Source organism: Pygocentrus nattereri, chromosome 5 (genome assembly GCF_015220715.1).
Source record: "Pygocentrus nattereri isolate fPygNat1 chromosome 5, fPygNat1.pri, whole genome shotgun sequence".
Taxonomy (NCBI): domain Eukaryota; kingdom Metazoa; phylum Chordata; class Actinopteri; order Characiformes; family Serrasalmidae; genus Pygocentrus; species Pygocentrus nattereri.
Genome location: NC_051215.1, coordinates 36,623,807 through 36,651,172, shown reverse-complemented (window position 1 = coordinate 36,651,172; position 27,366 = coordinate 36,623,807). Strand labels below are relative to the sequence as shown.

General features: G+C 39.7%; 2 protein-coding genes across 3 annotated transcripts in view; both read left to right on the top strand.

Moving 5' to 3' along the window:
- prkg1a (protein kinase cGMP-dependent 1a) overlaps positions 1-19,078 on the top strand; it is a 66,796-nt gene extending 47,718 nt beyond the window's left edge. For both annotated transcript variants that reach the window (XM_017724411.2, XM_017724402.2), the window contains exons 6-18: positions 2,636-2,713; positions 3,004-3,098; positions 6,484-6,549; positions 8,256-8,330; positions 12,391-12,487; positions 12,808-12,947; positions 13,587-13,676; positions 13,803-13,944; positions 14,070-14,233; positions 14,926-15,048; positions 15,140-15,202; positions 15,345-15,411; positions 16,544-19,078. In XM_017724411.2, the coding sequence (XP_017579900.1) occupies positions 2,636-2,713; positions 3,004-3,098; positions 6,484-6,549; positions 8,256-8,330; positions 12,391-12,487; positions 12,808-12,947; positions 13,587-13,676; positions 13,803-13,944; positions 14,070-14,233; positions 14,926-15,048; positions 15,140-15,202; positions 15,345-15,411; positions 16,544-16,642 (1,299 nt within the window). In that variant the 3' untranslated portion in view covers positions 16,643-19,078. The remainder of the gene's footprint in view (positions 1-2,635; positions 2,714-3,003; positions 3,099-6,483; positions 6,550-8,255; positions 8,331-12,390; positions 12,488-12,807; positions 12,948-13,586; positions 13,677-13,802; positions 13,945-14,069; positions 14,234-14,925; positions 15,049-15,139; positions 15,203-15,344; positions 15,412-16,543) is intronic.
- Positions 19,079-20,146: 1,068 nt separating this feature from the next.
- Positions 20,147-24,870, top strand: dkk1a (dickkopf WNT signaling pathway inhibitor 1a). Its single transcript, XM_017722368.2, has 4 exons — positions 20,147-20,558; positions 20,933-21,074; positions 23,375-23,560; positions 24,070-24,870. The coding sequence occupies exons 1-4, from the start codon at positions 20,349-20,351 to the stop codon at positions 24,378-24,380; spliced, it is 849 nt and encodes a 282-aa protein (XP_017577857.1). The 5' UTR covers positions 20,147-20,348; the 3' UTR covers positions 24,381-24,870.
- The last annotated feature ends 2,496 nt before the right edge of the window (positions 24,871-27,366 follow it).

The following is a 27,366-nucleotide window of genomic DNA, read 5'->3' as shown; positions in this document are numbered from 1 at the left end:
ACTGAAATAACCAACCAAAATCTCTGAGGAATGTTTCCAACACCTTGTTGAAAGTATGCCACGAAGAATTAAGGAAGTTCTGAAGGCAAAAGGGGGTCCAAGCACCTAGCAATTAGGTGTACCTAATAAAGTGGCCGGTTAGTGTATATATCAATGTTCATTCCATTCATTATATATATACAGTGGCAAGAAAAAGTATATGAACCTTTTGGATTTTTTTTTTCTGCATTAATTTGTCATAAAATGAGATCTGATCCTTATCCAAGTCAACCGAATTGACAAATATAATGTGCCTAAAATAATAACACAAAAAAATTCTGATAATTCATGTCTTCATTGAGAACAACCCTAAAAACCTGAAAAAAAACCTGAAAAAATTCATTCAACATTCAAAGTGGTAGTGGATAAAGTATGCAAACCCTTGAGTAAATGATCTCAAAAAAGTTAATTGGTGGTGGTTAGCATACCTGGAGTCTTGTTAAGAAAATGAGTTTCGAGGTGTGGACTAGAGCTACTTTGACTGATTAAAAACCACTCAAACTTTTTAAGTTTGCTCTGCACAAGAAGGATACGGCATATATGAGCCATGTCTCACCAAAAAGAGCTTTGAGAGGATCTACAATCAAAAATTGTTGATTTACATAAAGCTGGAAAGGGTTAGACTTTTGAAAGGGGGGGTCAATCAGCTATCAATTTCAAGGGTTCACTTACTTTTTCCACTACCACTTTGAATGTTGAATGAATATGTGCAATAAAGACCTGCTATTTTACGCACATATATATCCATACATATTCCATTCCATATATATCGGTCTTTGTTCTACTGAGATATATTGAATGAACATTGATATATAGGGATATATAGGGAATGAACATTGATATATATTGAATGAACCTCTATATGTATGGACTTCTGGGGTACAGTGTGTTGTAGCCTTTCATGTTTGGCTTGGCATAATATATATATATATATATATATATATATATATATATATATATATATATATATATATATATATATATATGTGTGTGTGTGTGTGTGTGTGTGTGTGTGTGTGTGTGTGTGTGTGTTTGTGTGTGCGTGTGTGTGTGTACAGTGTGTCTGTGGGAATTTTGGCCCATTCATCCAGAAGAGCATTTGTGAGGTCAGACATGTTGGATGAGAGGGTCTGGCTTGCAATCTCTACTCGACTCCATTGTAGTTCATTCCAAAGTTGTCCGGTGGTATTGACATCATCAAATGAAAATTTCAGACACTGGAGTTATTTTGGGTTCTGCCATTCATTTTCTGTGTTCCTGAGTATATTTACAGGAGATGGTGGTGATGCCTGGTGGACATGGCCTCTCACACTCATTCCTGCTGCTTATTTTTATTTTGGTTTTCCATGTGTAACATGGCTGCCATTGAGTGTTCAGAATGAATGTGCTCGTCTGCTAATTAGCATATCTGAATCTTGTAGCTTTATCAGAAGGATTCTCATTCTCTGACAATCAACACAAAATGTTGTAGAAATTTGAAAGAACTCAGACTAAAAGCAGCCATGTAACATACTGAGCTGGAATGCCAGCCTCAACCCAATTTAGTCCATTTAAGAATTAAAGGAAATGAATAAAATAAACTCTCTTCTCTATATGAATAGTTCTTCAGAACTGTTCATTAGGTGTTGCCAAAAGTGGAACATCTTCAGTACAGATTATTGCTAATATAGAATTTTAAGGATGCAAGTTCATATAGTATTTACTTATTGCTAGATATTACAGCATGAAGGCCACATCAACATTACAGTAATACTAGTAGTATAATACAGGCATAGAAGTACAGTGGCAGTTCATAACATTTGCCAGGAAAAATACTCTTCACATTGCAGCTTTCAGCTGCAACATGAACAAGTAAATACACATGTCCTTTTATTTTAGCTGGTCAAAATGGTCATTTAACTGCAAACCTGCAGCTTGATAGGTAGAAACACAATCATCAGTGGATCATGATATATGTGGGGAAAAAAGCTCTGTTCCTTTTCAAATTTTTACGCTATTGTAAATGTGTCCTACTGTAGAGGACAGAGAGTCGGTAATGCTGGGAAAGGGTTGATTAGGGTCAGACTGAGGGTACTGTTTCGGCCGTGCTGTCAGGCATGCAGGTGTGTCTCTCATTTCATCTGTCTAGAGGACATTGATGGCATGCGGCTGGCCAAGAGGGCACTGTGTGCCCCCCTAAAAAAAGACTCTGTCCCTGTGGCAAGACATTGGTGCTTAAAACTTCAGTGACAGGTCCTGGGGCAGCTGTGGTTTAGTGTTTCAAGAGGCTTTGTGTCTGCACTCCTTCCTCTCTGTCTGTAGTTTCATTTTCATCCATTCTTTGCCCCAGTGATGGTCATGGCCATTTAGCACAGAATCACCAGAACTAACCACACTGATCACAGTTGTAATGTGCAATTATTCCTGAAAATGTAATTTACTATTGCACTTCAAATAGTAAGTAACAACAGAACCAAACGTTCCAGAATTTTTCAGTAATATCATCCAAGCTTTTTATTATTATTTTATTTTATTTGACTGACTGCTCATTTTTCTCTTTCATGTTTTTGGCACTCTCCCTTCCTCTCCTGTTGTGTTGGCCCTGTTTGTTATGCAGACACATTATGAGGATGGGGATTATATCATCAGGCAGGGAGCAAGGGGAGACACTTTCTTCATCATTAGTAAAGGAAAGGTAAGTCCAGTTTACTTCACTGATAAACGTGATGCATTAAATTCATTTGATTCAAATCTGGACATTTTTTCTACATCAGTAAAACATATGATATAGTTGCCAAAGGTATTTAAACTGAAAGACAAAACTGTGTTGATGTAATATGCTTCATTTATTTGTAAATGACATTTACATTTGAATCAAGTAAAATCAATGTATCACTTTTTCAGCAGTGGCATGGTATCTAGATGTGAATGTAATTTAGATCTGATTTGATCTGAGTTATTTTCTGATCTGCCCCTGTCTCTCAGGTGACAGTGACCCAAGAGGACTCTCCCAGTCAGGAGGCTGTGTATTTGCGCTCTCTGGGAAAGGGCGACTGGTTTGGTGAAAAAGCCTTGCAGGGGTAAGATTACCCTCTATTTTTGTCAGATAAATAAATGCTTTCATGTATCATCTCATACAGCTATGTTCACATTTACCTCCTTCATTAAAAGCTGGCCTGTAGAATCAAATCCACATGGCTGTAAATCCTCTGGTGCCATCTAGTGGTGGCTAAACATTCACTTATTTTGCAGTGGGCTATGCAAGTAATATCAGTGAGGTGCTGAATCTGTATTTGGAACCTAAAGTGCAGTGAGTGAGAACGCATATGATCACCATATGAGGTCTAGTAAGATGTGGTTCCACTTGCTTGGTATTCATACAAAAGAGCCCGGCAATGTCTCCTAAACCAGTTGTTCCCAACCCTGGTTCTGGAGGACGTCCAGCTGTACACATTTTTGTGTTTTCCTGCCAAAACACACCCTCTTCAACTCAGGGCTTATAAATCAGCAGATTAGTTTGATCAGGTGTGTTGAGTGCAGAGCAAACACTTACATTTGAAGGGCTAGAGGTCCTCCAGGACCAGGGCTGTAATGGGAGTCTCTGTACTAAACCAATGTTTATACAAAACATTTTAACCTGATCTCCACATAATTTTTAGGAACTTAGGTTTATGTTTTTAAATAAATAGCTACATGAGATATTGGGGTCTCTTTTTCTAGGTCTGGAGTTGGTACTCTCAATTTTTACGGTTTTCCTCAGTTGCCAAATGTCCCCAAAACTGGACTGGTCTTGCCAGTCAAACCTGTGCAAAACTGCAACATTATTACATGTTATTCTATACCTTACTCAATTATAATACACTATATTTCCAAAAGTATTCACTTGCCCATACAAATCATTGAATACAGGTGTTCCAATCACTTCCATGGCCACAGGTGTTTAAACCCAAGGACCTAAGTATACAGACTGCTTCTACAAACATTTATGAAAGAATGGGTCGCTCTCAGGAGCTCAGTGAATTCCAGCGTGATAGGATGCCACGTGTGCAACAAGTCCAGTCAGGAAATTTCCTTGCTACTAAATATTCCATAATCAACTGGCAGTGGTATATAAGTGTATCATAAGTGGAAGCAATTGCGAATGACAGCAACTCATCCACGAAGTGGTAGGCCACATAAAATGACAGAGTGGGGTCAGCGGATTCGTAGAGGTTGCCAACTTTCTGCAGAGTCAATCGCTACAGACATCCAAACTTCATGTGGCCTTCAGATTAGCTCAAGAACAGCGTAGAGAGCTTCATGGAATGAGTTTCCATGACCAAGCAGCTGCATTCAAGCCTTACATTACCAAGTGCAATGCAAAGCATCAAATGCAGTGATATAAAGCTTGGCAACTGGAGTCTAGAGCAGTGGAGATTTGTTCTCTGGAGTGATGAATCATGCTTCTCCATCTGACAATCCGATGGATGACTTTGGGTTTGGCAGTTGCCAGGAGAACGGTACTTGTCTGACTGCACTGTGCCAAGTGTAAAGTATGGTGTGGTGTTGTTTATCAGAAGTTTGGCTCAGACCCTTACTTCCAGTAAAAGGAGCTCTTAATGCTTCAGCAGACCAAGAGATTTTGGACAATTTTATGCTACCAACTTTGTGGGAACAGTTTAGGGATGGCCCCTTCCTGTTCCAACATGACTGCACACCAGTACACAAAGCAAGGTCCATAAAGACATGGATGAGCGAGTTTGGTGTGGAAGAACTTGACTGGCCTGCACAGAGTGCTGACCTCAACCCGATAGAACACCATCAGGATGAATTAGAGCGGAGACTGCAGGCAAGGCCTTCTCAGCCAACATCAGTGTCTGACCTCACAAATTTGCTTCTGGAAGAATGGTCAAAAATTCCAATAAACACACTCCTAACCCTTGTGGAAAGCCTTACCAGAAGAGTTGTAGCTGTTATAGCTGCAAAGGGTTGACATCATATTAAACCTTTGGTAGACAAACCCATACATCCCTCATGAGACTGAGAGGAATGAACACCTGAACATGACTGCTCTTTTATTTTGAATTATTATTATTATAATTATTATTATTATTATGCATTGATGGGAAACTGATTTTTTTAGTCATATCTTCATTGTGTCATTAAGCCCTATTGTGCCCCCTTACAGTCAAACCAATTAATGTGAACCTCTGCCTTTTTGTAATGTGTATTATATTATGTTCCTATGCAGAAATACACTGACACTGATGGATTTACCATATTTTCTTGTATAAATCTGAAATCTGAGGCTGGTGGCCATAAACATCCAGGTTTTAGTCTGATTTGAGAGGACATTGATGTGGTAGAGATTACAGTGCATGTAGGTCAAGCAATTCTCTTGGACTAGGTCTGCAGTCAGAAGAAAGAACCTATTGATACCTGGATTAATTGGCATGTTTATGTGACAGTGTGTGTATGTGTGTGCCCATGAAAGAGATTAGAACAGGGACACATATTTGGCATTGAGGACCACTTTTCAGAGAGCAGGTGTCACTGTTTCAGTTGGACCATGATGACATAGTGCAGGTCTCACCCAGGAGAGCATGCTGTCCACTTAATGCCTCTTATAAAGCCACTTACAGAGCACTCAGTCCTTAATGACCCTCGTCACAACAAGCCCACACTCACTGGCTATGTAATAACACTTTAAAGTAGTGCCAAAATCTTTTTTCTCTTCCTCTCTCCTCATTTCTCTTCTCCTTTACACATGTCTTCTCTCCTCTCCCTTACTCTCGCTTATCATGTAGAGCAGCTGTGACCTTCTCTCAGGGGGGTGTTTTCGTATTTGTGTTGTGGGGGATTTAGTGCTGTGTAGTGAAGAATTCTCACCTCTGTCCAAGCATAAGAGACTTTGATTGGTCATGGACAGTATGTGCATGTGTGTTACTGTCTGGTCTTCTTTCTGGTCAGATGGCGTGTGTGCATTGTATAGGGTTGGCTGGATCTTGCTGAGTGGGAAGTAAGGCTAAGTACATATGGTAGAACATATAGTTTAGCATGTTCTACAGTAAAGATAGCCTGTACCACAATAACGTGATGGACTCAGTTATTTGGGATTCGGACTCTGACTCGTGCGACTGGGAGGACGACTCCTCGGAATTCAGCGAGCCAGAGGAAGTGAATGATGGCATACAGAGAGACTCTGAGTAATGACTGAAATATGGCAAATCTTGTATGGAGTTCAGAGTAACTTCTATGTTACATTACTCACAAAGAACCTCCAAAGAACCAGTGACTTTTCACCAGTTTAAGCTGTAAATATTATGTATTTTATAGATAGATAATTCTTTCTTCATCATTCTTATCTAACATTGCTTTGCACCATTCAGCAGTTCAGTTACTGAAAATGTGTTCTGTATCGAATCGGATTTGATTAATGCTCACTTTCTATTTTTCAACTCATATTTTATTGTTTGTTTTTCACAGAGAGGATATCAGGACAGCCAATGTCATCGCTGCAGAAACCGTTACCTGCCTTGTAATTGACAGAGAGTAAGTATCACTTATTATATAAAGCATTATTATACCACATATTTCTAAATTATGATTGCATATATAATATATGCAACAGCAATAATATAATATAATATAATATAATATAATATAATATAATATAATATAATATAATATAATATAATATAATATGACAATACATTTGGAAATATACAATAATAAAATACAGTCTATAATTAGATTTTGTGACTTACAAACAAAATCGCATTTTTAGATGTTTTATTCAATATTTCCAGGATTTGTCTTTTGTGGATTAAATTTATTATAACTTTATTCTTGATGCTATACAACTTGTCAGGCATTTTGGAATTCAGTATAGCTCAGTTAATCATTCTGGAAGCATCTTTTAAAGCTTAGCTTCCTACAAATTATTTAAAGCTATGAATTTATGGTTTCAAACTTATAAATTATATATTATATATAATATTCATTCATATTTATTTAATAATATTATATAAATATTCCTATATAACTTTTAATAACACATGGACTTCTCATAACTGTTGCATGTCAAGCTGTGATTACTCTATTTCTGCTGTTTAAACTGTGTGTATTTATTTGTGTGTATGCCTGAGTGTGTGTGCATGCCTGTTGTGCATGTGCGAGTTTATCTATTTGAAGGTGTGTTTTGTCTGATCCCTTCCAGAGGTCAAAGAATCTAGCGCAACCTAAATAGCTAAAGTGCCGTCTGTGTCAGTGAGCTCTGCAGACAGGTTACCTCCTGAGGAATATTATCATTCCACTCTTTATGTGCTGCTTACAGTTTTATAGGCATTCAGCCATCAGCACTCTACTGTGGGGATTTACACTCTGTATGTGCTTGTGTACTTGGGCACTTGGGCTTTTATTGGCTGAATGTTATGTCTTTAGTCAGGTGAACCTTATGGATAACCAAATGGCTAATTGATCAGGCATAAGCAATAATTTACACTTCATTTACAATTAAAGAAAAAGACTGAATTCAGAATATTATTGTTCTGGGGTTTTTTGTGCATTTCAGGATCAAATCTGTTTAAGCATATTATCATTCCCCTAGAAAGGACTGAGAGAGAGAGAGAGAGAGAGAGATCATTTAAATATTTACAAGAGTAGATTAAACTGTGGTACCAGAGCTGCCATTCTAGTTATAAACACATCATCCAAAATACATCTCCAGCATTATTACCATTGCTCCCAGTCATCCAGCACTACTCATCAACCAGCACCCGCCCCCACCCCCCATCCCACAAACCCACACACACACTCTCTTTCTCTGATTGGGTTGTTAAAATTGCACAGAATATTTCATCATTTACACCAACACTTACACCAGCAGAGGCAACACATAACTGAATGTTTAATTCTGTTCAAGAATGAATTCATATGCACTGACCCATCAAAAACTCTCTCATGTCAAATGATATATTCTCACAAATTCAATCAATGTTTGTTGCATTTAGACAATCTGCCCTGACCCTGTCAAATGCTTTTGTTGCTTTCTTTGTACTTTCTTTGTACTTTTAAATTTGTCTTTCTGCTTGGAGTCTGCCTTACACTTCTGGCTGAGAATTAAACTCTTTTGCTCCTCACATCTAGTGTTATGGAATAATAAAAGTGTTCAAATCACATCACTCAGATCTTTAGCATTAAAATCTAAAGCAATCCTCTCATTTTAATTTATTTAAATTAATTTTATTTTATTTTAGTTCTTATAAGCACCTTATTGGAGGTTTGGAGGATGTGTCCAGCAAAGGATCTGAAGATGCAGAGGCCAAAGCAAAGTAAGTCTGTCTTCAATCGCCTCTTATTAGAATTATCACAGGGCTCTATGGCTATTTGATGTGGAGTGGTACACATTATTTTTAATGGCATTTACAAGATTAATGGCCATAATTGCATGTTCAGTCCTCGGTTACATGTTTCTGGTTAATGTGAAAAAATCTGGTTATGGTTATGAGTCTTGCTGTGGTGATTATATATTAACTCAGTCATTTTCATTTATAGAAACCATTATATAAGAGCAATCATTCTGCTGTTGCTCAGAAAGCAGAAAGAGCTAGGAAGAGAGAGAGAGAGAGAAATAAAAGGTCAGCATCCTCAGAGCCAGCAACACATTGTTTTTAATGAGGAGAAACATGAGGAGAGAGAGAGAGAGAGAGAGAGAGAGAGTGACCTGTCCAGCAGTTTGAGGTGATCTGAAAGTGAACCTTGCTCAACTGAAGGACTGCAAAGGCGAGGGTAATGTGAACCCTCAGAAACCTTATCACCCAGCACATTTGTACAGCAACACACACAGGCATGCACACATTCACACACACATACACACATACACACACACACACGCACACACACACACACACACACAAAGAGAGATTACTGTTGCCACAATAAATACTGATCTTAGGCTTTGAAATGACGCCCTGAATAAGTTCCTTCTCTCAGATCAAAGCAAAACTAGAAACTTTCCCACTCTTTTCTCTCACTCTCTCATCTGCACTGTAAATCCCCTTGCTGATAAAATAATGAAAACATCTCTGAGGTCTGAGTGCTGTTACATCCCACAGATTGTTCCTTCTTCAGTGTTATTAATGCACTGTTTCAGCCGTCACACAGCTTCCAATCCCCTGTGTTCTGGCATGGTTTTGATCAACATGTCACTAAGAAATTAGTTTCAAACCAAGACACTGACAAAGCACAGCCAATATAATTGGCCTCGGAGGGATAAGCACAATACCACATCCCTCTTAACTTGCATACACATACACCAAACTTTGTCAATATGAATATAATGTCATTAACATATTGAGTAACATATATAAGGAATTCCACTGAAAAAGCAGAGCTTTGTATTTTGTATTAATATGATCCTTTTACAGACTGTGCTTCTCATGTACCAGAACTGGTTCTCTCCTATATGTCCTCTTCCTTCCTGCTTGTAACAAGGACAGTGAGAAAACGTTATTTTGGTGAAAATCCTTTTCCAAGCCAAAGTGACGTTTCTCTTATCAGCAATATGGGAGCATTCTGAATCAATTAGCTGTGTCAGTTTTTCATTTGAGAGACAGATGTAGTAGAAAGCTGAGGTCCCATGAGGCCACTGCTCTAATTTCCGGTGGGCACATGGCTCCAGTCAGACAGCTGTGGTCCAGCAAAAGCCCATGGCTTGGGACACGAGAGAGCTCTTTCAACCCTGGAGTCAGATATAGCAGCCATTAATACCAGTGCAGGGTCCTGAGAGAGAGATCACAAGTCCTTAACAGTGCATCAGCTCTACAAGTACCCGAAGGGATTATGTCATACTCCATGATGTCATGGATCCTTTCAGACATATAGCTTAACGTACACACATCAGATATTTAACTAAGCTCTGCCATTTGCATTATTTCACATATGAATGAAATATCTGTTAATTGTATATTTACTGGGTTAACTTTGATCTCATATATATATATATATATATATATATATATATATAAATAATGTGTGTGTAACTAATAGATTTTATTAGATAGATTGTGGTGATGACATCCGTTGACATTTCAGGAGAAAAGCAGTCTAAATCTATAGGAGCATAACTCATTGTGCCTTGCTTATAGAGAGTAGAAAGGCATTTGGAAAGAGGACTATGATAAAAGCTCTTCTAGCCCATAGCTCTTTGTATAGTGACACTCCTCTGGTCTGGCACTTCATCATGTCCTGGTAAAGCTATTGGTATTTTCCTAAGCTTTAATAAGCATGTGTCTCTTTCTCTTGTATGTATATTCTTCTTAAAATGGCTGCAAAGAGAATGATAGTTAAGCTTGGTCTGTGTGATGCTGTCTCTCAGAAGGAATTGCACTGTGAGCTTAAAAGCTCAGAGTCACCACCTTGTGGTCATATATATCCTGTCTTTCCTTTGTTCTGGATTTAATTCTGGTCAAAGGCCAACTTCTGATCAGACACCTTTCAAAAAAAATGTTACCAGACCATAAAGGCTTTGCACTTCTCTCACTCTAACAATATTAGTAATGCTTTAATAATGAACAAGACAAAGAAAGGTTCATCCCTTGTTCCCTATCAAAGGCTTAATTGGACTACAGTGGCTGGCACACAAAACTGGCATGAGTAGGGAGATAATTTTGCTGTGTGCTTGTGGGAGGTTTGAAGCTGCATCCTGTGTGCACTTTATCTACTGTCCCCAGTATCTGTGCATGAAAACCATACTCCTCCCTTGTTGTAATGCTGCCTGTCTCCTATGGAGCATAACAGTTTGTGTTGCACTGCACTCTCTAAACAAATGTAGTCCTGTTAGGTGACATTTTGCACCTTCAAAACATTTTATGCATTTTACGCAACCATCATCTCATATCAACAAACATAACTCAGGATGAGATCTACTGTTTATCTGTATTATGTGCAATTATTGCATAAAACTGTGAGTAGGCTTGTTCTGTATGCTTTCAGTGATTTATGCAGAATTCATTTAGCTTCGTAAACCTCACATCACCAGTCACTGTGGTTGAGTGTTGAGGTGAATTATATGTAGATGAGTCTGAATAGTGCCTTGATTTACTGACTGCACTCATTCCAAGAGCTTTTCCTTCTGTTTTGCTACATATGTGTGCCAGCCTTCTCAAAATACTGGATGCCCTCAGTACACCATCATTTCTTCCATCCTCTTTTTTATAACTACATTGCAGACAGAGCTTTCTGCCATCTGCAGACCAAGAGGAGTGTGTTTGATATTTATTGCAATAATGGTGTTATAGTCTCAAAGTGTCTTTCCTGTACATGTTGCCAGAGTTGTTTGTGCTGTAGTCTATTTTTGGAGATTAGTTGCTCCAGCAGGCCAGAACTCATACTGATGTCTCTGACCCAGAAAAATCTTCCTCCTAATCCGGTCAGGCTAATAATTGATCTGATTATGAGCAAAAGGATCAAACAATATCCAGAGGACACTATGTATTTGTGTGTGTGTGTTAGGGTCCTTGGCAGTGTGTGTGGAAAATCATAACCTCTGTTTGACACTGGGCAGCAATGTGCCAAGCCAAACACAGACACAAACATGTTGTTACTCACCATTCACGTGACTTGTGTTGTAAAGAGACCCAGTTAGAGAATTGGCACTCTCTCTTCTCATGAAGGACCTCTGAATGAAGATGGCTTATAATCAAGCACAGGTTTTTTAAAAATGCCTTAATGAGTATTGGATTAATTTTGAAACAGTTTGAAAGTAATATTCTGTGTCTGTGTGAGTGCATTTAAGTTTACACAAAGCAAAAGCAGATTTCTCAAAACAATGATTGCGTTACTTGACCCTGCCTCAGAGTTAGACCTCGAATTTAGCATCGCTCACTCCATTTAATCCTAATTATTCACATATGAAAAGGCAAAAAATGATCCTAGTTCAGCGCTTTGAGTGTGATACAAACCAGCAGCATCATGTTAATATGAAGTTTCTCTGCTGAAGGTTAAATCTGAAATACAACGCCATGCATATGTAGCGTGAAAGTGTTTTTATAGCTCTCAGACCAAAGTGTAAAAGCAGTATTAACTGGAAGAGCTGCAAGGGGGTACTCTTCCTAAAAATATACCTCGGGTACAGAGTAGATGGAACATTAGTGAAGACAACACTACTGTGAGCTCAATGGAATTAAGAGAAAGCAGAGAGTACCATTTATCAGGATTTACCAAATCTCACCATAGTGTATACAATTTATAAAGAAGAGAAGAAATGAGAGTTTGGTTTATGACCTTCCAGGATAAAGACAGGGAATTTTTTCCCCTTTTTTCTCCAGCAGTCCTTACCTTCAGTCTGCATTCCTCTAAACGCTTTCCATTTCTCCACCTGCTGCCATATAGGTACGAGGCAGAAAACGCTTTCTTCTTCAACTTGCACCTGTCGGACTTCAACATCATAGACACTCTTGGAGTTGGAGGATTTGGACGTGTTGAGTTGGTATATCATGACATGATTTTTCCTAATTGATTAATCAGTGCAAAACAATATTGAACAGAAGTGTGTGTGTTTTAATGTCTTGATTTTCTATGGATGATGCAGAGTGAAGTGGTGTGATGTTGAGTTTGGTCACAAAACTTGCTGGTGTTCAAGAAAAACCTAAACTATTTAAACTGACAATTTAGAGGAATGATTTGGATCTGAATATCGATGTTTGACTCATCCTTGGTCATCCTTTGAAAAATAAAAACACTTTTTTAAAGAAATGTTGCGGATGTCAAGTCTGTGGTAATGTTTTTTCCTCTGTGTCATAAAAATAGGTGCAACTGAAGAGTGATGAGTATAAGACATTTGCCATGAAGATCCTGAAGAAGCGCCATATTGTGGACACCAGACAACAGGAGCACATTCGCTCAGAGAAACTCATCATGCAGGAAGCTCACTCTGACTTCATTGTGAGGTAGTCGGACAGTTGTACTAAGACACTGATGAACCACACCAGTTCTAAACTTTCAGCACTCTTACACATCATTACAATAAGTTTAACTGACCCTTCCAGAATTTACAAATCACATTTTAAATGTTTGAGCAGTTCAGCAGTCTAAAATAAAGCACTCAGTTGCCTTGAAAATTGTTGCTGTTCAAAGAAAAACAAGTATCTTCAAAATAGTGGCTTTACAGGAGGGGAAAACATTCTTTACTTTCAATGTAAGTTCATTTTATCTGAAGCTATATTAGAGCGCTTGTATTGGTCCAGTCTTGATGATGATGTCACACAATGTAAAGGACAGCTGCTGTGCTAAAATTATGTAGAAATTTTAAAAATAGCAAAAAATGAACATACTTGTTTTGGGTTTTTTTTGGCTTTTGTGTTAGATCATGAACATAAACCAAATAGTATGACCTCTCACAGATTTAACTATAAAGTATACCATACATCTTGATCTATTTTTTGTACGTATTTTTATTTTTATTATTATTATGTATTATTATGTGCTGTTTTGACTTTTTTAATACAGTTTTAGTTGTGCTTCTTTTGTGTTGTTTTAGGCTATTTTTGTGCCTGTTGATATTAAGAGTTTCTTTAATATTTCCTCAGACTCTATAGGACATTTAAGGACAGTAAATACCTGTACATGCTGATGGAGGCATGTCTAGGAGGAGAGCTGTGGACTATCCTGAGAGACAGGTCAGCGCTACACACATACAGAGACACACTTTACATCCTTACGTACTGTTTACAAATACATGAGTTCCATCATGTATTTAATATCACAACTACTCTAGTAAAGCTTTTGTTTCTGGCCTATTACAGAGGTTCATTCGATGATTCCACTACACGATTCTACACAGCATGTGTAGTGGAGGCTTTTGCCTATCTGCATTCCAAAGGCATCATTTACAGAGACCTCAAACCAGAGAACCTGATACTGGATCACAGGGGCTACGCTAAGCTGGTAAATGATTATATCTATATTCTGTTCATTCAACTTAAAGATATGCACATAAATGAAATAGGACAACAGTTGGTGCTGGAAGATCTTTTGAGTTCAGTGTATCAAAGCCTGATTGATGCATTTAGGTGGACTTTGGCTTTGCTAAGAAGATTGGATTTGGGAAGAAGACATGGACATTCTGTGGGACGCCAGAGTATGTGGCCCCAGAGATCATTCTTAACAAAGGTCATGATATCTCTGCAGACTACTGGTCCCTGGGCATCCTCATGTATGAACTGCTGACTGGGAGGTATGTGCAACTATGTGGATGGACACTACAGATATATACATGTGACTTTTAGAATGTCTTTTAGATTAATGGGATTGTTTGCAGTATGCAATATCTGATAGTGCCCTCTTAGTGGTTGCCAATGGACAGCAGTATTGTGGCACATGGTGGCAAGCATGTCTGTTAAAGTAGAGACAATAAACATGCATGTGTTTCTTGTCAGATGCTAGTTAACTTGCTAAGCTAACTTTGTTGGTCATTATTTGGTTAAATCACAATTTTACCAACAATAAATTGAAAATGATGGCTAAAGCTTACTGTGTTAAATCAGTCTACTGTAGCTTACTATTGTCAGTTAAACCAAAGTTTATATTTGACAAGGAAAGACATTCCATATGCGGAAGGCTGCAGCACAGATTTATCTATTTATTCAGCACAACCACAGTAAGGAAAAAAGTGCTGCCTCACAGCTATAAAGCATTCTGAAGCCAGACAATGTATCAGGGCTGACAAAGGACATGGACGCCACATTAATAGGAAACACAGATCATGAGACACATATGCTTTCCTTTTGTGTATCTTAAAGCTGGAGATCGTCCAACTTGATAGCCATCATAATAGATGCGGTCTGTTCTGGATACAATTGTCATTTGGCTCAAGCTTATTGTCTAAAATGAATCTGTGCATATCTCTAATCCTCAAATATGTTTTAGTCCTCCTTTTTCAGGCCCTGACCCCATGAAGACTTACAACATCATCCTAAGAGGCATTGACATGATTGAATTTCCGAAGAAGATTACCAAAAATGCTGCCAATCTAATTAAAAAGCTATGCAGGTACATAAAAGAAAACATGCAAAGAACATGTCTTGCTGTTATAATAGCTTTTACCGTATTAATGACAGTGATTTCCTCTTTGCTTTTCAAGGGACACTCCATCTGAAAGACTAGGAAACTTGAAAAATGGTGTCAAGGATATTCAAAAGCACAAGTGAGAGAGAATGTGGTTTTACATAGTGTAAATTAGTTAACATTTTGTTTGAATATTCATTAGCTACTGGAGCATCATCTTTAATAAATAACTCTCAAAGTGGCACAGCTCATTCAGGGCTCATATAATGTACTCTGTGCAGATGGTTTGAAGGCTTTAACTGGGATGGCTTACGGAAGGGAACACTAGCACCTCCCATCATCCCCAATGTAAGTGTGTGTGAATAAACCTAAGATTTATGCTGCTTGTTAATCCAAAAACTGTCTGTGTGTACTAATATTTAAAGATGCATTAAGCAGAGATAAAAACTGATCAATACCAGCCTTCAAGGTTTTCCTTTATTTATTTGTTTGTTTGTTTGTTTATAGTGCCCTCCAGAATCACTGACATTCCGTTATTACAAGGAAATAACACCAGATAAAATTTACTTATTAAATTTTTTCAATGATGAGCACCAGATGGAAAGGATATTGTCTTGTTATGTTACCATTGTCAGAGGAATCTTTCATCTTTGATGTTATTTTAGTTCTCTCCTAAAAACAATGCCTCTAAAATCTATTAAATTTTGTAACTCATAAACTCTTCCTATGCAAAGGCAGTGGTGATGGCAGGATGCATAAGAGATCTGGGAGCATTTAATGCATAAGGTGTCCATATCCATCCTTTCCCTCCCCTGTGGAACATTCTTCAGCTCATCAGTCCCATTTCAAAAAGCTTAATACTGTGGACTGTCAGCATTTTCTGTGGAATTTAATGATTAGTTTGGATGACTGTCTCTGTGTTAGCCACTTGGCAGCAGCAGACAGGTTTTGCACTGAAATCTAGAACCAGACAGATGAGATTTCTTTGGAAACATGTACATAAATGACTAAAGGTTAACATTTGTCATAGTTGTAGTAGACATTTAAGATGAAATGACGACTGTTTTCGTGACTTTGTTATGCTTTAGCAAGGGTGTCAGGAATTCTGCAGAGAAAATAATTAATACATTTATTTAATATTATTCGTTTGTTGATTAGTCAGTTATTCAGGCAAAGCAAGCTTACTAACCTGTGATCAAACATTAACAAAACCCAAATACAAGTAGGAACATTAAGATAAAATGTCATTCCAAGTAACAACCACTCTTATAAAAAGCATACATGTGTTTAAAGCTGGTCAGTGGTTTATTATGATTTAAATTGATTTAATAATGATGAGTAACTAAATGGTTTTCACATTTTGACTGATATCTTTATATTATCTGTACATTACAAGTTTTTTGTATTATGAATTATGTTCTTAAAATGATTACTGAATTTAACGGCCTAAACTGTATTCTGCTCTCTGTTTTCTCCCCAGGTCTCATCAGCCATAGACACAAGTAATTTTGACAGCTTTCCTGAAGACAATGAAGACCCTCCTCCTGATGACACCTCTGGCTGGGACATAGACTTCTAAAGCTTCTACACACACTCTCTTGTTTATCATACACCAAACAAAAGACCTGCTCCACTGTTGCCTGAAACAGAGCTGCTTCTTTTGGAAAGGCTGCATTGAGGACTAGAGGAGAAAAAGAACAGACTAAGAGAGTGGAAGAAGAAAAACTTTTGTTTTGATTAGCCTTGACTGTTGCAATAGAGAAACTAAAGTTCCTATGGACTTAAGCTACAAGGGAATCGGAGCTTTCAGCGCTCTACTGCACGAGTCCCAACAACGGGGGAGGAGAGGGGAGTATAATTCATATTGTGTGTGTGCGTGTATGTGTGTGTGCGCCGTCACCCCGGTGTATGTGTGTGTGTAGTTGCCTCAAGCCCTTCTTATCATGTTATAATGGAGACATATTGCAGCAGACTCTGACCTCACTCACTTGCTTTTTGCCCCAGATTGGCTGCAAACTTTTTATCTTCCAAACCTTGTGGAGACTACTCAGACAAGTATGTAATAGAGATTTGGATTAAAACGCTGTATCTCAAAGCCAGGATTAAGGGGGAGTACACAGACCTGAATGTTATTCTTATAGCTAATGAGGCATTATCAAACATGTACATAGTAATATATTACCCAAACAAAACATGTGCAGCATTAGCTGTTTATCCTTAAAAAGCACAACATTTTGTTGCATTTATAATAATGGCTAGGTAATAGACTTCAGAAGTGCCCTGTGCAGACATTGCATAAGTATCTCTCTTCGTTGCTCCTTACATTTCTGTGTGTAATAAAATGGCAGATAGCCATTTTGGCTGATGATGTGGCTGACCCAGGGCTTGTGCAAATGTTTATCAGAAACTCCTAATGTGCCTCAGATTCACAACACGGTTTATATAAAAATGCAAAGGCCCCTGCTGAATTCAGAATGCTCACCTCTTTTAAGCTAACACCATATCCATATATTGCTGTCATTAAACCCGGCCTAAACTGTTTCTGAGTAAAGTTTAACCACTGTGATCAGGCAGGGATTTAATAATAGTTTTTTAATAGGCCTGTGACACTGGTTTTAGAGAAAGTAGGGGAGATAATTTGAGCTTTTAATGGCCTCGTATTTAAGTCTATCTAATGGTGTGGTTAGATAACTACAGCTGAATTCAGGTATAACTTATTTGCTTATGAATACATCAAAACATCTCCAACTCCACTGACATATGGACTGGATCTGACCATGGAAGGAATTAGTGCCTTAAATCAATGGCATCCTAAAACACTATTGACCATTAATTTGTTCCATGTAAAAGCCTCAAACTGGCATCCTCCATCCATTTCTCCACTGTTTTACAATAAGGTCCATTTCTTGGTTTTCAAATGTAAATGTAAACCTGTGCACAGCTAGACACTGTGAAACAGAGGAAGGACATAGAGGTATGTCTTTACGGCATGCATGCTTATGCAGCTGGATCAGCAGGGCAGTTTAAAGCAGTAATTGCGTTTCATTGTAAGATTATGTTTAGCACTTTTCTTGAATAATTACTGTGCCGCAGTATGCAGTACTAAACACCACAGTCTATGTAGCATTTGTCTTATGTAACTGCACTGAGGTGGCCTCCTTCCTCTTTAACCTCTTCCAGTTGCTTCCATTCACACTTTACTGATAGGACCTGAAGACTTACTACATATCTATACACAGCCTCCATGATGGAGGAAATACCACTCTTAGCCCCCCTGAACAAAGGGGAGATTGTGATTACAGTTGCAATCAATTGCAAACTATATAGCCCACAACTGATACCCTATATAACTGTTTGGAGGGTTTTTTCACTTACTTTGGTTGCCTTGACTGCCAGTGTCTGGCATGGGGGGGAAAAAAAAAATCAGAGAACTACTTGAAAATTATCCAGGCCCATAAGGAGAATCAAGACTGTGCCTAGCTTACACAGGCCCAACAAACTTCAGTAAGGTCACTGAAACCATTAACCCATTACTGTCCATGTCAAAAATGTTGAATGTCCTTTGGTCCATGTGTTCGCTAAGGTTGCCTGAGCACACTATTTGGCTTTAAAAAAAAAGGAAAAAAAATATATGGCTACAATTTTCTATAAGCTAATTTATGGTATTAAATCTAGACTTTTGGTGACATTGGAAGAAGTTATGTGGTAATTTTCCATGTCATAATAAATGTATTTGTTGGACATGAATGGGTTAAAATGTATTCTATTCCTTTTTTATAATCAAATGTTTTACTTTTCTTCTTGTAGTTTCGGGTGTAATCTTACTTACTCAGTCTGACTTTATTACCCGAGGCTGCACTGTATCTGCATTGCTTTTCGCCGTCATTGAGTGATGTGTTTTTTGCCAAGATATTTATTTTCTCTTACTGTACTCTGATGTCCTTGTACTGCAATGCCATGTGCAGTGTGCCTGGTATGAACTTTATAGACCTGAAATAAAGACAAATTTCTTTTATTCGCGGGTTGCCCTGTCTATCCCTATAATCGGTAGAGCTGTGCTGTGCGCTGCTGTGTGCTCTTTAGTGACGGCAGAGGGCGCCAAAATTTTACATACTACCAGTGAGGTAAAAGTCTAAGGTATCTTGCTGCAGGCTACATTCTCTGGCGAGCACTGAGCAACAGACCGTGAACATTTCTCTGCCTCTGCGAACAGTTCACACCTTGCAATGGTGGATATCCGATTCTCATCTACATGTATCTCTTAACGCTCTTGTCGTTTAACAGCAGGCCACTTCTAGCGCAGTTAAGACATAATGGAGAGTTTAGGCAGACTATAGAAGCCAAAGGGCAAATTTGCATTTCAGATGGACAATCCAGAGCTCAAAGACTCTGTCCTTCTTCAGTGACACCAATGAACAGACGCCTGTATATAAGTGCAGCTCGACCAACTGTTACAGGTTACACAGAAAGCAGCGCGTCAACCCACAGGTACCGCCGGTCCTAATGATATCCTTAAAGTCCTGCTTTAGAGAAGGAGCCCGGGAGGCGCGCGGGATTGCGAAAGACAACAAGCTAGGTGTGTAAGGGAGGGAGAGAGAGAGAGAGAGAGAGAGAGAGCGCGCAGACGAGAAACACAGGTAGAAAGCGAAAATAAGAGAAATGGATGAAAAAATGGAGAAAAAAGATAAACAATGAAAGCGTGAGCGAGAATCAAAGAGAAAGACAATGAGGGTGAGCAAGAAACGGCTGGAGAGGAGAAAAGAGAAACAGAGGGACAGACAGAAAAAGAAACAATATAAGAGAAGCAAAGGAACAGTAAAAGACAGAATCAAGGCAAGAAACAGCCAGACAGCGAGAAAAAAGAAACAGAATATAAGAGAAACAGTGAAATAGTGAGAGAGAATAAAAGAGAGAGAAGGGGAGAGCGTGAGAGAGAGAGAGATAGAAGAGAGATACAGCGAGAATGGAGAAGACAGAGAAAGAATGAGGGATACGCAGAGGGGGGGAGAGAGAGTGTGTGTGTGTGTGTGTGTGTGTGTGTGTGTGTGTGTGTGTGTGTGCCAGTGTCCCGTCGTCAGGGCCTGAACGCTTATCCACCCCCTCCGCGGTGAGGGGCGGGTGAGTACAGGTCCACATGTATAAAGCTCATGCCTCTCAGCTTCTCTCCACACACACGCACTTCAGGACTCCAGCAGCGTCCCTGAGAGAACATCAGCCCTGAACTTTGACTCAGAAGAACATCTGTTCTCTTTCTTCCTCTCTCTCTCTGTTCACTCTGCGGTGTGATGATGAGGCGGCTCTCTCTGGCTCTGGTGGCCGCTCTGTGTGTGGCTCTGTGCGGCGCCGCCAGCAGACCGGGTCCCGCTGCAGCAGCTGTGCGGAACTCCATCAAACACCCGGGCAGTGGAGCCTCCGCTCCCACACACACTCACACACACACCGTCAGCGCGAGACCCAGCGATGGCGGGCGCGAGGAGGACACTGACGTCACACAGGTAATGCACAATTCAAATCAAGACAATTCTGTGGTTTGATCATTTTTTTACTGTACATTTCACCTGGACTGATTTCAGTTGTTGTCTGATGAGGTTATTTTAGAAATTCATTTTATTTTTTTTAATATACATTTTTCACTAACATTTCAGCCGAGGTTTACTCCTAAATGAACAAAAGGAAGTACACCAAGGAAGTACTTAAGAAACTACTGTAGATTATTCAATGACAAAAGTCATTTTAGTGGAAAACTTAAACTTTTTTATTGAGGGTCAGTGACACACTGGTATCTGGAAGTGATGGTCTATGAGACCTGAACCCCCGTGTAGGATGTAAGAAGAGTAAAGCTGATGTCTGTGTTGTCTGTCTCCTCCAGCCGCTAGGCTGCGCTGTGGACTCTGAGTGCCGCACGTCTGAGTTCTGTAACGCTGCGCGCAGTGTGTGCATGCCGTGCCGCAAACGGAGGAAGCGCTGCGCGCGGAACGCCATGTGCTGCAGCGGGAGCTTGTGTGTGAACGGTGAGAGAAAACATTCACAACTCTCTCCTTCCAGTCACGTCTCTTCTCCATCTCATACAGCTCTTCTCTTCTCTTCCTCCATCTCATACAGCTCTTCTCTTCTCTTCCTCCATCTCATGCAGCTCTTCTCTTCTCCATCTCATGCAGCTCTTCTCTTCTCCATCTCATACAGCTCTTCTCTTCTCTTCTCCATCTCATACAGCTCTTCTCTTCTCCATCTCATACAGCTCTTTTCTTCTCCATCTCATACAGCTCTTTTCTTCTTATACAGCTCTTCTCTTTCTCCATCTCATACAGCTCTTTTCTTCTCCATCTCATACAGCTCTTTTCTTCTCCATCTCATACAGCTTTTTTCTTCTCCATCTCATACAGCTCTTCTCTTCTCCATCTCATACAGCTCTTCTCTTTCTCCATCTCATACAGCTCTTTTCTTCTCCATCTCATACAGCTCTTCTCTTTCTCCATCTCATACAGCTCTTTTCTTCTCATACAGCTCTTCTCTTTCTCCATCTCATACAGCTCTTCTCTTCTCCATCTCATACAGCTCTTCTCTTCTCCATCTCATACAGCTCTTTTCTTCTCCATCTCATACAGCTCTTTTCTTCTCCATCTCATACAGCTCTTTTCTTCTCCATCTCATACAGCTCTTCTCTTCTCCATCTCATACAGCTCTTTATTTCTCCATCTCATACAGCTCTTCATTTTTCCATCTCATACAGCTCTTCTCTTCTCCATCTCATACAGCTCTTCTCCATCTCATACAGCTCTTTATTTCTCCATCTCATACAGCTCTTCATTTTTCCATCTCATTCAGCTCTTCATTTCTCCATCTCATACAGCTCTTCTCCATCTCATACAGCTCTTCTCTTCTCCATCTCATACATCTCTTCATTTCTCCATCTCATACAGCTCTTCTCCATCTCATACAGCTCTTTATTTCTCCATCTCATTCAGCTCTTCTCTTCTCCATCTCATACAGCTCTTCTCTTCTCCATCTCATACAGCTCTTAATTTCTGCTCACTTCTGCATCTCATACAGCTCTTCATTTCTCCCCACTTCTACATGTTATACAGCTCTTCGTTTCTCCCCACTTCATCTTATACAGCTCTTCGTTTCTCCTCACTTCTACATCTTATACAGCTCTTCATTTCTCCCCACTTCATCTTATACAGCTCTTCGTTTCTCCCCACTTCTACATCATATACAGCTCTTCATTTCTCCCCACTTCATCTTATACAGCTCTTCGTTTCTCCCCACTTCTACATCTTATACAGCTCTTCATTTCTCCCCACTTCTACATCTCATACAGCTCTTCATTTCTCCTTACTTCTACAGCTCATATAGCTTGTTATTTCTCTTGTCTTCTACATCTCATACAGCTCTTCATTTCTCTTCTCTTCATCTTATACAGCTCTTCATTTCTCCCCACTTCTACATCTTATACAGCTCATCATTTCTCCCCACTTCTACATCATATACAGCTCTTCATTTCTCCCCACTTCATCTTATACAGCTCTTCGTTTCTCCCCACTTCTACATCTTATACAGCTCTTCATTTCTCCCCACTTCTACATCTCATACAGCTCTTCATTTCTCCTTACTTCTACAGCTCATATAGCTTGTTATTTCTCTTGTCTTCTACATCTCATACAGCTCTTCATTTCTCTTCTCTTCATCTTATACAGCTCTTCATTTCTCCCCACTTCTACATCTTATACAGCTCATCATTTCTCCCCACTTCTACATCTTATACAGCTCATCATTTCTCCCCACTTCTACATCTCATACAGCTCTTCATTTCTCCTTACTTCTACAGCTCATATAGCTTGTTATTTCTCTTGTCTTCTACATCTCATACAGCTCTTCATTTCTCTTCTCTTCATCTTATACAGCTCTTCATTTCTCCCCATTTCTACATCTCATACAGATCTTTATTTCTACATCCCGTACCACTCTTCATTTCACTTCTACATCTCATTTCTCTTCTACATCTCATACAGCTCTTCATTTCTCTTCACTTCTACATCTCATACAGCTCTTCATTTCTCTTCCACATCTCATGCAGCTCTTCTCTTCTAATTCTCATACAGCTGTTCTCTTTTTCTGTTCTTTTCTGAATCTATTTTTCTTCTTTTCCATCTGTCTCATCTACATGTCTTCCAGATCATCCTCCTTCTGTTCTCTTCAGATATCTTTGTCTTCTGTTTTCTGCATCTCTTCCAAATCCCTATCTTCTCTTTGTTCAGTGTGTTTCATGCAGGACTGGCTCTGTGACACAGTGTGTGCGCTCTTTTCACAGGTGTGTGTCAGGCAGCTGAAGTGAACTCCACTGTGTCAGTCAGCACTGCTGATGTGCCGCAGCAGGTCAGTAATAGTGAGTTCCAGACAGTCACTGTGACCGCAGCTCGAGTTCAGAATATCACTCTATTGCCAGAGCCGCCCAGAAGAACCAACATGCCCTCAAAAACACAGCAAATAATAAAAGGTACATATATACACATGTATATCCCTTCTTTGTCTTCCCCCCTGAATCTGTTCTTTTCTCTTCTAAACCCATCTGTTCTAGATCTCCTCCTCCTTTCTTAAGGGTTCTCATCTTGTTTCTTCTCATCTGGATGCCTTCACCTGCAGCACCCCTTCTTCTCTTCTAGAACTCTTCCATTCTAAATAAACATATTTTCTCTTAGACACGCTCTTTCACTCCCTTCTGTCCCACAACACATTTCTGTGGCTTTTTTCTAGAACCCTTCTCCGTTCTGTGTTCTCAATCTCTCTTCTCAAGATATTTTCTTATGTAGATCTCCTAGTACCATCTCTGTTTTTTAATCTTTCCTTCTTAATCTTATCTCCAGTCTCCAGAATATCCACAGTGAGCACCTATTGTGACAACAAAATGAAATACTTCAGTCATTTGTAGCACTGATACAGTTCCAACATTCCAGGCATGATTATCCTACAAATCTCACTCTTTCTTTCTCTCTCTCTCTATTTCAGGTGGTGAGGGGGAGGCATGTTTGAGGTCATCAGACTGTGCCGAGGGTTTGTGCTGCGCACGGCACTTCTGGTCTCGGATCTGTAAGCCGGTACTGACCGAGGGTCAGGTGTGCACACGGCACCGCCGTAAAGGTACCCACAGCCTGGAGATCTTCCAACGCTGTGACTGTGGTCAGGGCCTGGTGTGTCGAGCCCAAAGAGACAGAGCAGGAGCAGCAGAAGGCCAGCAGCAGCCTATCCAGCAGCAGCAGCAGCAGCACAGCAACACTAACAGAGCAGCCAGAAACCTTCACACATGCCAGCCACGCTGAGCCAGCACAACCTGCTGAGGACAACTCACTTTACACTGACACACACACTAACGCTTACACACACATACAGTGCATTACGCATGTGCATGCATGGACTCACACACTGAAGGGATATTGGAAATCCGACTCCCCGGAAGGATGCTCCATTAAAAGGATTGATCATATTTCCCGGACGGATGCAGAAAAGGCACACCTTGTGGAAGTTCGAATCGGAGACTTTGCCACTGAAGACAGATTTTTTTTTCTTCTTCAGGGTCATCAAAAAGGCAGAGTGTTGTTTCCCTTTATAAGGGAACTGTAAACTCTTCTTGCAGTAAATTACTGTATTGTAAATACTTATTTGGAAGTGGCACTTAACTGAGCTTATTGATTCTGTAAAAGTAGTATTGTAAGATCAGGTGCTGCATGACTCAATGCTAATACTGTAAATGTGCAAATGATATGATTTATATTGTTATTTACAACATGACACAAATACTCTATTTTTATTTCAAACTAAATTGTTAAAATATTTCTTTTATTAAAATATTATAGTTTGACCTGTGATGAGATTGTCCATCCATTCTAACAGAGTCATCTTCATCAGGAGTTCATTCACTGCTCTGTGCAATGTAAAACACCACAGGGAGAAGCCACACTGGGCTGAACTCCCACGTCTGTTTACTACATGTGCTCATTTTGCTGTCACTGATGTTGAAAGGGAAAATAAGTTTATAATGGTGGAAAATGAATGTCCCCATCAAGGATGCCATAGGAATTTTAGAAATTGTTTGGAGTCCAAAATGAACTGTGGGTCTTGAGCTCACTTGAACAAGGAGGCTTGAATTAGGAAAACATGTCTCTTCATTCACATCACACCCTTTCTTAAAACTTTCATTTACCATTTAAAAAGGTTATTCTCACCCTGAAAGGTGATTGATTCTTCTATAGCATTGGGCCAAAGAACTTTGTGAGAGTGCAGTATTGTGGTTCTCACTCCCAATACACTTGATGTAACTAATTAACAAGCCCTTCATGAGTGACCTGAACATGTTAGTGCAGGGAAAACATATAGAGTGGGAGTATGCAAGGACTGAGCTCGAGAACCACACAGACATTCTGAACAAAGTCTGTACTGAACCTGAAAGAGTTGGTAAGGTTAGGCCACATGTGTTAGGCTCCAGTCCTTGTGGGCCACAACACTGCATACTTCAGCATACTGCTTCAGCTCATCAGCTAATTAGCAAGGCCTTCATGAACCAAATTCAGAGCAGCAGATGAGGATAAACACTAATCTCTGCAGCACTTTGTCCTGGAAGCTCCCCAGTTTGACATGCCTGGGTGAGGCTTTGGCTTGGTCAATAAGCTAATTTAAAAAAAAAGTCCCTAATGGACACATTGCACGTTCAGAACTATGCAGCTTTCAGCACTTCATATTTGGTATGCATGTGATTTGTAATTTGGTCTGTAAAGCCACAAGTACACTTTGACTTGCCAGCCTTTAGCTTTAACTGTCATTCTTTATACAGGTATACAGCTCTTAAATCCTGCTAACATTGCAGTCAGTGTAAATAATATACGAGGCTGCAAAATATTCCAATGGGGTTGCGTGGGTGAATGTGTATATGGCTCAAAATTCTCAGATTTCAGCACAAAAAAACCTCAAAATTGCTAATCACATGTTCCCACATAGCTATTACCCTGACAGCCTCATGCCTTTTGACCCATGGAGGAAGTTATCAAGGCAGATAAACAGGTTGAGCGTTCTGATGGTGATATGTAATTCTCCGGGCAGCCGTGTCCCCATCTAAAGAAAAGAAGAAAAAAAAATCAACCACATGAAAGCCCAAACAAGGAAAAACGACAGGAAACTACAAAGCTAACAGGAGGATAGCAAATAAAAAAAGAATCCACAGGAAGTAGCAGGGTTTCAGCTGCAAAGGCCCTTCTTCCCCAGCCTTTGGTGTATCTGGCTAACTTCTAATTAGTCCTGCAGCCAGGCCTGGATTGCAGGTTAATCATAGAGATATCTTATCCTCTAATTACTTTATCATACCCCATTGCTGACACGCAGGTAGCATGTTCAGCAGGGAGCGTGCATGGGAGTGGTGCTTAAGGAGTTTACGTTTCAGTTTTGAGCCGGAAAGGCAAATAACAGTGCCAGCACTGACTGTATGCAACGGAGCTGGGATCAAGAGAATAATTACCTAATTATTGCCTTACTACATATAATTTAACGTGGGCCTAACATAGGAACCAAAATATCTGCATTTCCTTCTTGGCGTGATATTTGAGGCTGCCTTTCTAGTTTTGGAACTGGAACCGAGCTTGTAGTAAATATTCGGCATGATGAGTAACCACAGTTCTGTGCAGTCTATCAATCTTATCAGCTAATGTTCATGGTCAGCTGCCAAAAGCTTCTAAACAGTGCTGCAAGAATCAGTCTGCGACTCGCATATCACAAAATAGGACTTTGAAAAGCTCATCATTACTGTACTGCACCACTGCATCTCAGTCAAATGCCAAGCCAAGATGTTTTGTTGGGCAAGGGACAAAAGAGATTGAAAAAAAAAAAAAAGTCACTGAAGTTTTCCATACCCTCATACTCACCCTGTAAGACTCTCTCTCTCTGAATCTCTCTCTCTTACTCTCCATGTCTGGTGACAGACTGTGGCTGAAAATTACAGACATGCAGATCTGTGTTTAATGATGTCGGGCGTCACAGATTCGAGGGCTCACTAAAATGGACTATTTTAACTGTGTGCGCAGAGACTAGGGGGGAGGAGACAAGCGTCTAAGCGACACACACAAATTATGATCAGACGTCCACTTTCAGTGTTTGTATGGGGCCTGTGCTTCTGAGCGCATTTCCCTGTAGACTTTCTCATGAAGCACAACTACACACCTCAAATCACAGCCAAACCAGCAAAGTACTTAGAGACGTGTCCAAACAAAACCAATGAAAAGCATTCTCTTTCATTTCATCAGAGCTGGCCAACCCTGTGTG

Excerpts from the sequence above, each read along its gene's own strand:
- dkk1a (XM_017722368.2), top strand. The coding sequence starts at position 20,349 with ATGATGAGGCGGCTCTCTCTGGCTCTGGTGGCCGCTCTGTGTGTGGCT. Across the intron at positions 20,559-20,932 it reads AGGACACTGACGTCACACAG|CCGCTAGGCTGCGCTGTGGA; the intron begins GTAATGCACAAT and ends TGTCTCCTCCAG. Across the intron at positions 23,561-24,069 it reads AACACAGCAAATAATAAAAG|GTGGTGAGGGGGAGGCATGT; the intron begins GTACATATATAC and ends TCTCTATTTCAG.